Here is a 15,225-nt window from a genome sequence, read left to right as displayed (position 1 = left end):
AACAAGTAGGATATTCTAGGATACAGTGTGTCCGGTGCTTCTCTGCTGAAAGGCACCATGTGTACTGTCCTCTGCTTATTACTGCAGGGGTTAGAAAGTGAAGCAGGAGATGGAAGAGATCTTACCAAAGCTAGTCCAAGCTGTTTTGCCTCCCACATCCTAGGAGAGTGCTCTATGTACCGGCCTGAGCGATAGCACGGTTCATCATCCTCTTGATGGCCCAGTAGTTCATCTTCAGGAATAAAAGCAACAGAACATAGAAAACATGCAAGAGTGGCTCTTAATTTGCAGGAGGAAGGAAGACTGCTGGTCCAAAGTTACTTTTTGAGCATATGTGTGTTTCACATTAGCAAATATTAAAAGTGTTTTTAAAGTAAACAATCTAAAAAAGGTCTTCTCCCCAAAGGACCTAGGTGGCACGTTCTCAGGTTGTGCCTTCCTCTGGCTGAGATGCAGATTCGGTACTATTCAGGCTGAACACAGGTGTAGCCAAACTTTTGAACCTTCTGCAGGGGAAATAAGTAATAGGTAGAGTGGACATGTCACTGTGCTTGAGTTTGGATAACAAAGAAAGCCTGGATGTGAGAGACTGGCATTTACCTCTCCAGAAAATACACTTTCTGATACTTCTGGGAGGACTGCAGTTAAGCACTCAGGCAACTTTCAGCCTGTAGACAAATGCCTTGCAATTTTAATGCAGTGCTTAGCACTCTTAAAAATGGGCAAACTGGCCTTCATTGCCTGTGGCCCAATTTAAACAAATTTTAGGTGGATTGAACCCTACCTTACTTAAGATTTCACTGAAAATTAGACTGACATTTAGGTTTAAGGAGTGCAATTCCCAATGTCATGCCTATTTCTGTACTGTAGATTATTCTTCATTTTTGCAGAAAATGATTCAATTGAACTAATCTGACAGGGCTGACTGGATGTCCATTATAGTGCTGCATTACAATTGCTAAACAGAGTATTGGAAGGACACTAGGTACAGTCTGGTAAAGACAATACATAATTTGAATGACGGTGCTAAGGGAGTATTTCAGAGTTCAGTAAGTGGGTTTCCGAAGACACTTGGCAACTGGGAGGAGGAAAAGCAAATGAGAGCAACTGCTTACGAGACTGACATAACCTCAGCGTAACATTGAGCTACATGTTGCTCTCCTTGGACTGGGAGCAGGCTTGGCAAAGAGTCGCAATCAAGCCATCTGTATAACTGGATCAGATTTTTCACTGCAAAAATGGATCAATTTATGGGATTGTTTTGACAGGCATGTTGGGAAATACAGAACATATAGTTTTCATAATTGTTTGCTTCTGTTTTTCCTCTTGTTCCCTTTGACATTGCCCACTGGCTTTTATTAGAGTTTAATCTCCATTTAGCTCAGCATGCAGAGCTGGCCATGCTGCCAGTGTCACTCCCTGCAGAACTCCCCCTGTTCCTTCATTTACATCTTTCCTTCTTGTTCTTTAACCAGAAGGGGAAGCTTTGAGCCTTGAATGCATAAATCATTAGGTCCAGGTCAAAAATAGACAGTCCATTATTCAAAGTGGTTGTTCTCACTCATTAGATTTGTAGTTTATCTTGGGAATTTCTTGGAAACGTGGCATCCATTTGTAGCATTGTTTGAATAATTGCAGCATGGAGCTGAGCTGGTCTTGAAATCAGCACTACTCTTTTTTTAAAGTGGTCTAACTGGCTATTCCTAAGGAACATCTGGTCCATAAGACCCTTGCCTCCTACTCTGTTTGCCCCCAACAGGCATTTAGCAAGGCTACTAAGTGACCAGTGAGGGAGAAGTTACCTTCACCTGGAATCTGAGTACACTAAATATGCTCTAAAATCAGACAGATGTGCTCTAAAACCAGTCAGAGCCCCTTTGCTTAAAAAGTTTGAAACAAAATTTTTGGTAGTGGAATGAGGAAAGTTTTTATTATGACTAAAAGATAACACTCGGGTTACATGGTATTCACTACTACAGTTTCTCTATATCCAGTAGGAAGAAATATATCTATATATCTATATATATATCTCTAACCTTTAGGGACAGCCAGTAGTGCTGCTTTTTCTATTCTTAGCTCCAGAAGGGAAGCAAGTCAAATAATAACAGTCTTTTATATAACAATGCTAGGCATCTGACAAAGAAAGTTGGTATCATTGCCTTCATTTTATGGAGAGTGAAACTGAGGGTCAGGAAGATGTCTTGACCAGGGTAACTTGATAGGCCTCTTCCATATGAAGACATATTCTGTTCCTCATTGGTAATTCATTCAGCAAGAGATATTCTTTCACTTATATATGAAACCATTGAAGGCAGTGGGATCGTATAGGCAGATTAAAAAAATGGCTAGCAAATTCTATACATTTTGTAGCAGTGATTGAAAAGAAAATCACTTAGTGGTATTCTAAGTTGTCCCAACTTTCTGCGACCAGATTTTAGAAATGACTCTTCATAATGGATTTTTCTTGCAAATTGAGTGAGTGAAAAGTGAAATCGTTAATAGACAATAGCAGAGGAAGGTTATAATCCAATGTTCTATTTTTTAAATTACCTTTGTAAGTGGATTGTTCCTTAAAATATTTCTGTTTTCAGCTCCTTCACTGAGAGGGATTTACATACTGGAAGGCACAGAATATTATTTTTCACCAGGCAAGCTAATTTTCTTGTATGCAATGTCCAGTACACTTTGTGAAAACGTTTTAACAAACAATTACATAAAGTTGGGTTCCCAAATCCACTCCTGAGGATTTAAATGGATTACACTAATTTCCAGAAGGGCTTAGGAGCTCACATTAAAGTTAAGAGATATTAATTCCTGTATTTTCATTTCAGATTAATCTCTAAATAAAATAGCTTTATAGACTAGATCTGCTTTTTTTTTTTTTTTTTTTTTTTAGACAAAACTGATGACTTTATAGGGAGCTGATTGGCTCATGATTATTTCAGCTCAGACAAGTAGATACAGATTGGATTATTTATTTTTACATGGTTAAAATGGATAGGGAAGTTTTCATGTTAAATCATGGCATCAGAGTCTTGCACTGAGCTGGGGAGCCATTTCATCTGAAAGGATAATGTAGTACTACCATATAACATTGGCTATTTTTAGCAGAGATATAAGCCATATGCTCCAGCAGGTATAACTAGTTTAGTGCAAGAGCTGTGCCCTGAAAAGTGAGATTAAACAAAAGCAGCAGTGAAATATGTTGCAGATGATACTCTGCCAGACTTTAAAACTATATATATATCTACATAAGCCCCAAAGGAAATACAGGTATTTCATTCCCCATTTATTTCTTCATTGTCATTAACCTGTCAAACAAAGTATATTCTACAAATAATATGAGATAGAGATTGGCATCTGAGTGAGACAGAGTTCTGCTTCTGGTTCAGTAGGGCCTGAATCTGTGAAATGAAAAACAATATTTAGGCTAGCACTCACTAGTGAGTGATGAGATGGCATTAGAAGATAAAGCAATGGAAGGAAGTTGGTTATACATGAATTTTCTATACTTTCTGACTCTCTTTTCATCTTCCAAGTTGTAGAGAACTGGAGATGGAAACCTCAAAAGGACCTAAACCCAATTATTTTTAAACTGTGAGATGCATCACACTTTGTTTTAGCTACAGTTGTGGTATTTTAACACAGTTAGCTTGAAAGAAGATGCAAAAAAAGAAATCTACAGCAAGTGAAATGAGAACAAAGGTAGGAAACCCAGTGACCACTGTCTCAGGATCTTAGCTGGCAACAGCTATGTCATCTGGAAAAAAGGTGCTGTGCCATCCCACAGTTTCTTCTTCTAACACCAAGACCTGGATCAAAGCTAATCAGAAACCTTCAGGGCAATCAAAAAATGTAGTGATAAAATAAAGAAGGACTGTTAAAGACACTGCAGGAGCCATTAATTTTCTATGGCATAAGCAGGGTTAGCCAGCCTCAAGAAAATTTGCAAAGCCTAAATAGCACCCATGGGTAGGCATTTTTCTGCTGATGTTTTTTCTAGTACATGCTTTGTATCTTTGAGGCCTATGTAGGCTGTGATTTCTCTTTTAAGGGTTCACCATTACTGGTGTGCTGCAATGTGTTATCACAGGCTCCTGAAACAGAATGTATATGGGTTGGGTCTGTGTTGTAGCATGGGAACCGAGGGGCCATAGCCCAGTGACTCGCTGTGTGCCATGCTGCTCCGAGCGCCAGCAAAGCCCATCACAAAGAGACTTCCCTCCCTCCTCCCCCACTATAGGGAACCAAAATGAATGTCTTGGCAGTTCAGACAAAGCAGTGTGAACCTTACCCCCACCTTTAGCTTCCCTCCAAGTCTTTGGCCTTGATAAAATAGTTTCATTGTCAAGATTGTCTGAAGACAGTTCATCCTATGATTACAATTTCTGCCTGGAGTATCTCACTATTTGTTCCTTATCTGAACAACTAATTTTTGTCTGTCTTTCCTGGTTTACATAACACTTTAAATTAATTCCATAGTTGTTGAAGCCTCACAATCAATAGATGAATCATATTCATAAGAAAAAGCCCACTCCATAATACAGAAACTTCCCATATAGGACTGAACCCAGCAAGCTGAAAACCAGGCATACTACATGAAAGCTCACAAAGAGCTGTTCCACAAGTACTGTGTGTTTGCATTGGGGACACGTGGGAGGACCACGGGCAGGAGGATAGGTGGTGTTTGCAAGTTGTCTTCTGGCAACAGTCCCTGTGTAAACCTGAAATCAGATGGGTGATGTCAGTGTACGGTGCTGTTGCAAGGCAAGCTACTTTGCTTGACACTGTGCTGGTGGGAGCAGTGTATTCTCTCTGCGTAAACAAAGCTAAAGGCAATCACTGAACAAACCGTACAACACTGAGCAAAATGCAACACTAAAGAAAAGCAGAAACAAGGTATGGAGAATGCAAGCTTCTGAATATTCAACTCCCCTAAAATGCACCCATCACAAAACTGCAATGAACAGTAACAGTACGTAACAATGTTACAAAACTGGAAAAAGTGCTTTGGAGAATATCATGATATAAACTAATCATTCTTCATTTAAAACCTCAAATGTGGCAGTGGGATCAATAATAGCACAGGTACCAGAGTACTGGTGCTGCAGCTTTCCTGTGCTGTTATGAATTATCATTTCTTGGTCTAACTGCATCTGAGTTTGTGAATAGCTTGGTATTGGATGAGAGTTACTAAGACTACTCCTGGATGCTCAGGCTTGTAAGAGAATGGTCTTCCAGCACCATTTTCTTTCCCATTTTCTCACCAGCACTCTTGCTGGGGTTTAGCATTTGAATGCTCTGATTATGCCCCATTACTGTTGTTGCATTGACTTGTAGCAGCATACCTTGTTTTTGAAGCTGAGGAATGCTTTTTCAGAGGAGGAGGAGTAAGTAGAGAGTAGGAGGTTGAGCTTTTACAAATGAGACTCCATTGGACACCAATGTATGCAGCAGCCTTTGCCTGCACTGCTGCGTAGACTTGCTATTACACTAAAAGCCCACTTGCTGACACCAATCATTTCCATAAAATTTAAGCCAACATCTTTGGGAGAAAAGATTTAATTAACACATAAGCCCCTGAGTCACTATGACAATCTGCTTTCATAGCGATGGGAATAATCACATTTCTGCCCGTTGTCAGTCCTTGAAATATAGGGGTTTTATGAATAATCTATAGTGCATTTTTTTTTCCTTACAGAAACAATCAAATTCTTTTGTTACTTTCACACAAGAATATTTCTGTCTTAGACATCTAGAAAAACTCCAAATTTATCTGGTGCCTTGAGGGGCTACCTCTGCTTGTGTGACAGGAGGTCTCTTGAGCATTTTGGGTTAGTGGCATGAAGGAAGGCTGAGCAATTCCATCCTAACCAAGTTCCACATGAGACATCCCATTATTTAAATAGAGGTGCCCATAGGGCAGTGTATGCAGAAAGCAGTGCAATAAATAAATAAATAAACAAACAGTGCTCATTGCAGACAATAAATAAAATTGCAGCAATGATTACCGTGATATAAAATTAGATTTAAAAACTTTCACTGTGAAGCAGAAGTAATAACCTAGGTACAGAGCTTTGAAAAAAAAATATCTTTTTTCCCCTTAATCCAGTTGAAAAGATCATGTCTAATAGTACATACATTTTTGACACCTCCTTCTCCTACTTGTTATAAATCTTTGAAGGAAAAAGTACAGAACCTTTTTTCCCCAGGGTTAATCTCATCAAAATTGTTTCTGATTTGCCATGGCATAAGTTAGATAAGTATCAAGCTTGTAAGGTTTAATTTTATGATCTTTGGGGCTTTAACAATGTTGAGGATTATTTAGAGAGAGAATGTTCTGCTGTTCTCACTGGACACTGTTATATCGTTTCCTTATATTTTTGCTTAATACTTTTGTGTTTGGTTCCACAGTACCAAAGAACAACTAAACAAAGTATAATCTGTTTATTAGGGACAGAATGTTCTTAATGCATCTTGAGAGTCGTAACAGCTCTAATAACCTGAAATTCTTGCAAATACTAATTTTGCATGTAGCTAAGCGCTTTAAAAAATGATAGTGGTTGTCTTCTGTTAGCCTTGATTGCAACCTGTTTTCTAAATTAAAAAATGTAAATGTGGCATTGGCAAAGGTTAAAAAGATTTAAAGCAGGTTCTGTCAGCAGACCATGCACACACCAAACTAAATTCTATGTATCTAATCAGCGTCCTCTGGACTATGCGCCTTGCTCCATTGTTTACTTTCGAATCCATAATAATTTTGTATCCCTTTACTGGGTGAAGATTCATTTTAAAAACTAATGAATTTAAAAGTACGCTTTTCCCTTGTCCATTTGATGCCGAGCCTGCAATTTGACTTTCATTGTTTGTTTCTCCTCCTTGTCTTGTCAATCCTTTTCTCTCTTTCTGTCCTTTTACTTTATTACATTTTTTATTGAGGACTGAGATGAACTGGTTGCTGCATCATGGGCCCATTACACTTCCTAACAATTCCATTTACACCTTATTGTTTGTCTTATTGCTGGAAAATTCAGGTGATTCATCATGCCTGGAGAAGCACCTGATCCCAATTCCCTTGATATCACGATCACTATGTGACAGGAATACAGTTAGTGGTGGCTTTCAGACTCTAAGAGGCCAAGGTGATAACTCTTTTGGGACTTTTAGCCTCTCAAGTATTGATGAGTTCCATTTTCGTAATGTTCTGTTTTCTTGCTCCCTTTCAACAGCCCCCTGAGTGTGGAAAAGGGCTTGGAGTTAATAAAGGAAGTGGCAGATCTCCTGAAGCTGCAGATGAGTGTCTTCGATGATGTCAAGTATGTACCTGGAATTTGCCGCTTTCTATTTTATTGGATTTCTCATGGTTTTTGAGTAGTTTGTCTTACAAGGAAATATCTAATTTTTAATGCCAAAATTAAAGAGAGTGTGCAAGGCAAAGAATATAGTGATGTTCTATATAAAGTCCCGTACACACAGGAATAAATTATTTTGAGAAAATACCCTTCAGTAGGGAAAAATAGTTTGCTTAAAGTGCTGTAAAAATATTACCAACCTTATTTAGCAGTTTCTAGGTAAGGAAAGTCTTGTGAAGGGTCATTACACCCAGCATTGCTGAAACGGAAAATGACGTCAGAGATGAATAAGAACTTGGGTCCCTGGCTTTGAGTCTGGCACGTGGTACACTGGGTCGTGCTGTTTGGTCAGCTACTCATTTAACAAGTCACAGGGAGTTCAGCTATGATGAGGTACTGTTTTTCTTCATATGATTCATACTGATGAATGCTCTTCATATTCATCTCCTGAACTAGGAGGTTACGATTTGCCATATCTGGTAAAAAATTTAAGTTGGGGATTTTCTGAAATTATTTTGGTAGGAACATTTACTTCACAAAACTTAATTCTTCCTTTATAAAACAGAAAATAAAAATAGTTTGATAGAAAAGTAGTGGGAAAAAAGGGTCAACTGTGGGAGGGTTTTGACAGTTTGCTGTAAAGAAGTCACATCTTGGCACACAGAAAATAGCTGAAGTCTGGGTAGCATCCAGTTCCTGCCTATGTTTCAGAGGGTTTGGGGCTGGTTATTTTGGCCCATGAGTCAGGTTACTGAAGTGCAGCATCTTTCTCTGCCTTGCTTGTGCTGCCATCAGCTTTTCTTTAACCTTCAGTTCTAGTGAATGCAATTCATCATTTAATACTGTGTTTTAAGCTGTAGTCTGAAGATGTTCCATCTTTAGTGGAAGTATTTATTATTATTTAGAAAAAAAATCTACCCCTTCCATTACTGTATGTGTAGGGAGAAACAGACTACTGGTGAGAAAATCTTTTTTGGGAAACTGACAGATACCAGTCATATTGGCTTTAGTTTTTTTAAAATGAAAATATTCCTATATTTTGTTTACTAGAAAATTCTTTGTATTGATGAATGTCTTTTTGGTTGTATTTTATGAAATGCATTTTTTATGAAAACTTGAGTTTTGAAATTTTAAGAAATTTACAATATTACATGGTCTTCCTTGTAAAAAGAATTTGCTTCCTTGATTTTGAATACTAGCAGATAAAGTCTGCTGCACATTTAAAGCGGTAATCCCATGGAACAATTTCTTTGCTGGAATCAGCAGGTTGTGCTTCATTAACTGCGTTCATTTAAGTACAAGAGCACTTTCACCTACCTTTCTAATAGTTAGCATAAAGCCTTTTGGTTATTTCTTACCATTTGATAAAACACAACAACGTTGCAATTGGCAGGCTGTAGATTCATTCTGTAATGAAAAGTATCCCTCCAGTGATGAAGCTAACTATGAACAAACTTTTTTTTTAATGTGTGACATTAGGGAGGCTGGTTATTTTGCATCTATTAATATGCAGTCATATGGCTGTACTGAAAGTACTCATATGGTCAGTACTTTAAAAGTGTGTTATGAGTTATAGTAACTCCAAACAGGATTGAACATTGTCTAATACAACATTTTATCAGCCTTTGCCTTTTAAAAAGATGTATAGATCTGTGAAAGGTTAGCCCAAATCTCAAGTTAGTGAAGAATTCATCCAGAATAAATTTTCTTTATTCAAGAAAACAAGATTCTTTCAATCACATTAAACCCATGAAATGCTAAAGAAAGGTGGAGCTGGCCAGTAGATACACCAGTAGTAGAAGCTTTAGAAAGCTTTAGAAAGAGGCCTCACCAAGCAAAGAATTAATGGTTTTTATGTTAGTTCTTTTGTCATCACTGCACAATTATCAGCAGAAAGCTATATGAGTTTGAAGGCTCTGGTTAGCTTCTGAATGGCCTCATGGAGAAGAGTTTCAGGAAAAACTTGATGTCATGGTTATTCCTAATCCACTGTTGACATATCAGTGTAAGAGTGAGGCCTCTCAGGAAATATGCTTTTTTACTTGGCCTAAGGCATCTTGGGTAATTGAGATCATTTCACTGGCAACTAAAAGTAGTCTTTTTTCTTAAGAATTCAGGTGGTTTTTTTTAAAAAAAGGGGGAAATTAGATAGAAAAAACTACTCATAAACCGGAGCCCAAGGATTTATAAAAGGTGTGGGAATATGACACCCTATTCTACTTCGAACTCTGACCTGAGAATTAGCTTGGTGTAAAATTCTCAATTCTCTCTTTTCCCTCCAAGAATTCTGAGTGGTAAGAAAGTAACAGTGTAGGCCTAAGGGGGTTTTTTTATTATTTTTTGCAAAGATTTCAGAGTAAAGGCATGTTAATGAGACTCACTGGGTTAATTTCACAGTATAGACAAAACCATTGCATTAAATAGGAACAGTGTAAAAACAGAGGAGAGAGGGTGAGTGGTGTGTTCTTCTAAAATTCATAAATTCTCAGTTAAGAGTTTCTTGTCCTTTTCTCTGAAAAAATAATTTTAAAGGGACTGCTTCACAAATACATTGCTACCTTTAGTTAGTTTTGTCTACAAATAAATTTTGTTCTTCCCTGTATTTTTAGTGTTTTTCTTGTACTTTGGCGTTGTGTAAGTGAGCAATTGCTTTTGCTATGGATTCTTACCAATTCCTGACTCCCCTGTTAGTTCTTGATTAGGTGATGCATGGTAGTAATCAGCTTATCTTCTCTCTTTCACAACCCTGCCAACTTTAACAGATAGCCTGCAATTCACAGTGTAGCCTCAGGCTTGGCTCCCAGAGCTTCAGTCCACTTCTACAGTTGGTTTGTTGTCAAGTTTGCATTGACATAAACTTTGCTCACCCTGTGAAGCAGATGAGTGGGAATAGATTTTGGGAATTCATAATTAGAAATATTTCAACACTGAAGAAAAGATCCAACATGTTAGCTGTCACTTTTGGATACAGCCTGAATCTTTATGGAAGTAATAGTTATGCTTAATATGTTTTGTTAATGGTTATATATCTGTCAAATAAATTCCATTATTTCTTATTACATCATTAGAGACCATTAAAAGGATATTAGCATGCTGATGTAATTATGCAAGCAGACGTAAAATGACTATAGTTATGATTTTATAATCTAATTATGGGTGTCCAATGCCCCTGGTGATTGATTATTGGACTGTTATCATGGATTGAAGTCAGATGTGTGGTAGTGTTAGGAGTGTTTGTATTTATTTTTAAAGAAATAATTTTACCACTCTGCAATCTGCAACATTGGCTGCCTTCATGTAATTACAGTTCTTCACACATTATAGAGTAAAATTGCAAACACAAGATGTTATTAAGAAACATCCAAATATAATAAAAATATGAAAATCTGTAAACTCAGCAGTGAGGTCAGTGGAAAGGATACTCAGAATCCATGGTCAAAACCATTGATTAGAAGATAAATGAGTTATTTGTTTTCTGATGAGAATACAAATGATTTCTGAATTTTTAATGTTCTCATACTTGGGGTATTTACTAAGAACATTGCTAAGGGAACTTCTCAGCTCTAAGCTTAGCTAAATACCTTTGTATGGAAAAAACCCCAGATTATTCTGTTTTCATAGCATTTCAGACTGCATATCCTACTATTCTCAGCCTCCAGTTAAGAGTGAGATTTTCAGCTGAATATTAGATTCTCTGATGGATGCTGCACTAGTGCTGATTTTTTCTCTTCCTTCTTAATTCTTGTATCTAATTTTTCAATGGAAAATGTGTAGCAGAGCACTCTATATTCATGCTATAAAATAACATTAATCTCTGTCTGCTGCTCTTGTTTTGAAGTGTAACAATAATTTCCTATATAAGCATATAATATATACATATATATATAACACTGGGGATGAACAGGATACTCATGCTAAATTTCAAATGCTAATAGGAATAGATTTTTTCCAGTTGAAAAAACTGATTCTGGTTGTCTAATATAATGTCCCTCATTGCAAAGCCATAAAATTGAACCAGTATTCCCCTATCATGTATGGTTGCTTGCATCTATGTTTTATGTCTAAAGCTAAGTTAAAAGACAAAATCACTGATCTTTCAGAGTCTAAATCTCAAACTTCCAGGCCTCAGGTTGGTTGTTCAGCTTTCACCTGACTGCTCTCCCTACCCACGCTGAGACTAGAGGTGAATTCAGTGTTTTACTTGAATAGTTTATTATACAAAAACCTGAAAATTCAGGATAACTGAAGGTATGTATGGAAATTGTATGGAGGCTGCAGCTGAAAAATGCCTTTCCAAATTTGTAGTAGCCACAGCAGTTGGTTTGACATTTTGAAAATAAAATACTATAATTTTTAAATTCAAAGTAATAACTATTTTCAAAATTTAACTAAATTTGACTTATAAGGAAAATGCTTTTATTTTGGTGATAATTATAAACAAAAAATATTTTGGACTAAACTCAAGCCATTATTTTTTTTAATTTGTTCAGCTGACCAAAAATATCAATCTTTCAATAAAGGTTAATTATCATATAATCTTGAAATATTTGATCATATCTATGTATTTTTCTGCATCCCTCTGTCTTATTCCATATGCAGGAAATAAAATACTCAGTTAATAAGCAGGTCTTCAATGTTTCATTTTATTCTCGTTGTTCAATGTGTGGCTGCAGGTTTTATTTACTGCACATTATTCAAACCCTGTTTTGAGGTCAGAAACCCCATTTCCTCTTATTTTGGTTTGGGTTTTTGTTTTTCCCTGTGTTGCTCTTCACTGCACTATCAATATGCTTGACAAACTCACATGAGATGTGGCATATTATTAGGATCATACAGAGCTGCAGGTATGCATGAAGAGATTAATGTCAAAGCATTTGTTAGTATGAGGTGTCCAGTCTGATGTCACAGAGTATAGCTTATTCAGCTTCTTCTGTGAAGAACTTCACTTACTGAGACAGATCTTACTGGCTTCAATTACCATTCTGAGTGTTCAGCAGTCCCCGAAGTCAGCTCTCAGTGCTACTGGGGAAAAAAAAAAAAAAAAAAAAAAAAAAAAAAAAGAAAAAGAAAAAAAATTGCCTGAAATGACTTGGCTTCAAACAAGCTGAGTGAATCTGAATCCGAGGCAGAACTGGATGGTACCAGCAGAATTCAAAGTAACGGTAGGACCTTTACATCTTTATAGGTCCATACCTTATTTGCAAGATACTTCCTGAAGTCTAATAAAAATTCAGGCCCCTGAAAATATTAGTCTTCTCTACTACTTGACCATCATTCATCCTTGGATGTCAGGGATCCTACTGAAAAAATATTTTGAAAAGAAAAACTGCATATCTAGATACAAAGTAAGTCAAGATTGATTTTTCCTACTATACTGTAGTATGTCCTTAGTGTCAACTATGTTTTTTTACACATTTTTGTGTAAAGACTGGTCTAACAAAAGCTTGAATTTGGAAGGCTTATCGTGAGGACAGCTACAAGGACATTCTTACTCTACTTCAAATCTCTGTTTTCAAGCAGTGGGATTAGAGACACTTTCCACCTCCTTTTCAAAGAAAAGGCCTTACACAACAAAGCTATACCTGCCATTATTCTTGTTTTTAAGAAAGGCTGAAACGGTTGGGCTGGAATAAATACAATTTGAAAAGCCAGCCAACCATCCCAGTGAAAAGAACGTGAAGTGAAGAAGATGTCTGAAAATCAAACCGAAGTGGTGAAAGTTTGGAAAAGCTTTAAATGCGTTCAAATCGGAAGTGTTGGGCAGGCACACTGATGAGCGGAGCTCCCAGCCTCACCTATTATGAACACGTGCATTGACTGCAGTGTCCTCATCATGCTGTATAGGTTTTATTCATTGTTTGTCATGTTATTTTTCTAACACCTGAAAAACTCAATCAGCCAGTTAATCATTCAGTCATCCAGAACCTAAACACTCGAACAGTACTCGGTATTTTCACTTCATCATGCTGATGGATTATGACATGTGGTATATGTATGCTCTAAATGTGAACATCTCAGGAAATTATCGGTAGCTTGAGAGACAGGATAGTGTGAGGGAGGATTATTTAACCACTGAGCAGTAGTGGGACAGGTAGCACAGTGTCTTGTCAGGTTTGTATCTGCAAACTTCCCTCTACTGTACAGATTCTCCATGATTCCTTTCTCCTTGATTCGGTGTAATTAATCTTCTCTTGCATTGTATGTTAAACATCTGTGGATTGATATTCTTGCAAAGTTTTTTCTAGGCTGGCAGATTCCAGATTCGGCCATCTATGCCATTTAGATTTACTAAGATAAATATTTTAATATTGTGCTTATGAAAAAACATATAGTCCTCCTCCTCTCCTTAAGGTGCTGTAGTACAAACTAGCAATAGATCGATTTTTTTATTTCCATTCCATTTATTGTCCAGAAATTAAGCAACATTTTTATCCCAGTCTGAACTGTGCTGTGCTTCATCTCAAAAGATACGCCTTTCAGAAAAGTTGAGCAATATTTGTCATCTGTTCTTTGACTTTAAATAGCAAACCAACAGGCTAAGGCTATTTGGCATAATCTTGTTTAAAATGTTATAAAAGCATAACTCAGAAATAATGGAACCACTTTTATTCAAACTTGACTTCTTCCACAGATTTAATGAGTCTGGAAAACAAATTGTCTGAAAAATGTACTGCTGTAACTCATTGCATGCAGGCTTTTATAAGAAATTACACTGTGTTTTCTGGTACATAATGTCTTATTTGACAACTAATTTATAATATAAATATACATCATTTTTTTAAAGGAATGAGGATAAGGAAAACAAAAATAAGGTGGAAGTTTCAACCATGCATTCCTTTACTTAAAAATGAGTGATTTCTCAACCTTAGCATTACATTAGTCTTGTGGCTTTTTCCCCTGAGGTACAATATATTTTGTGTGCTTTTCTTTAATAAATGTGCATATAACCAAGATCATTTTGCCTTCTCCACTGTAACTTTCCTGCTGGAAAAATATAAAAATACATTAAAATAACAAGAAGGATTTTAGCCTGCAGCATTTTATGAATTCTAGGTGACAAAACAGAAAGACCATAAAAATCTAGGGAGAGTCTTATAAATAAAAACGTACAAAGTTTGGCTTTCCATTACAATATTTCATCTCATTAAATCAGAGGATTTGTACTTTTGTAATCAAAAGCAGAATGAAATCCAGTGTTATATACATCTCCATGTACTCACAGGTCCCTGCTCAAGAGGTTTATACAGATGTGTGGGCTTCTGAAGTTTATCTATCTTTTTTTAAACTTCATATTTCTCTACTACTCATCCCTCTATATGACTAAGAATGCCATCATATTCCTTTTTAAATAAAATTAAATTTTATAACATTATAAGGTAGGCAGGCTATACTTTGTTTCAAGGACTGAATATGTGCCATTGCATTTAATTTATATAACATTGCACATATTATTAACAGGTAATCATTTCCATTCTACAGATGGGTAAATTGAAACTCAAGATGGTTTGCTTGATTTTCCCTAAGATGGTACAGAATTTGGTGACAGATATGAGAACAGAAACAGAGAACTCTGATTACCAGTCTTGAACTAAAGCTTGGTCCACAAATAGAGTAACTAGTGTTAGAAACAGAAAAAGATTATCACGTAGAGATTTGTTTAAAAGAATAGGCCCTTATAGGAGTATATCTTACATCTATGTCTTTCTTGATGCTCCTGCCCTGGTTCTCCTACATACACAAACACACACTTTTTTTTCTCACTTTTTGTCACCTGGATGGATGGGTGGATTCAAGGAACATTACAGACCTGCTGGCCTGGCTGAAAAAGTTAAATAATTATTCTGCACATACTTTTTTACACTCTAGCCAGTAA

The 15,225-nt window shown here is 36.6% G+C and overlaps 1 protein-coding gene across 1 annotated transcript in view; it reads left to right on the top strand.

The window, feature by feature from the left end:
* The window catches only part of PTPRN2 (protein tyrosine phosphatase receptor type N2), a 676,344-nt gene that overhangs the window by 291,413 nt on the left and 369,706 nt on the right, over positions 1–15,225 (top strand). Inside the window, exon 10 of the mRNA XM_080385838.1 lies at positions 7,230–7,316. Within this exon, the coding sequence (XP_080241964.1) occupies positions 7,230–7,316 (87 nt within the window). The remainder of the gene's footprint in view (positions 1–7,229; positions 7,317–15,225) is intronic.

This window comes from Falco punctatus (assembly GCF_963210335.1).
Source record: "Falco punctatus genome assembly, chromosome: 4".
NCBI classification, from domain to species: domain Eukaryota; kingdom Metazoa; phylum Chordata; class Aves; order Falconiformes; family Falconidae; genus Falco; species Falco punctatus.
Note: the sequence above shows the minus strand (reverse complement) of the source record. Positions and strands in the feature narration are given on the sequence as shown.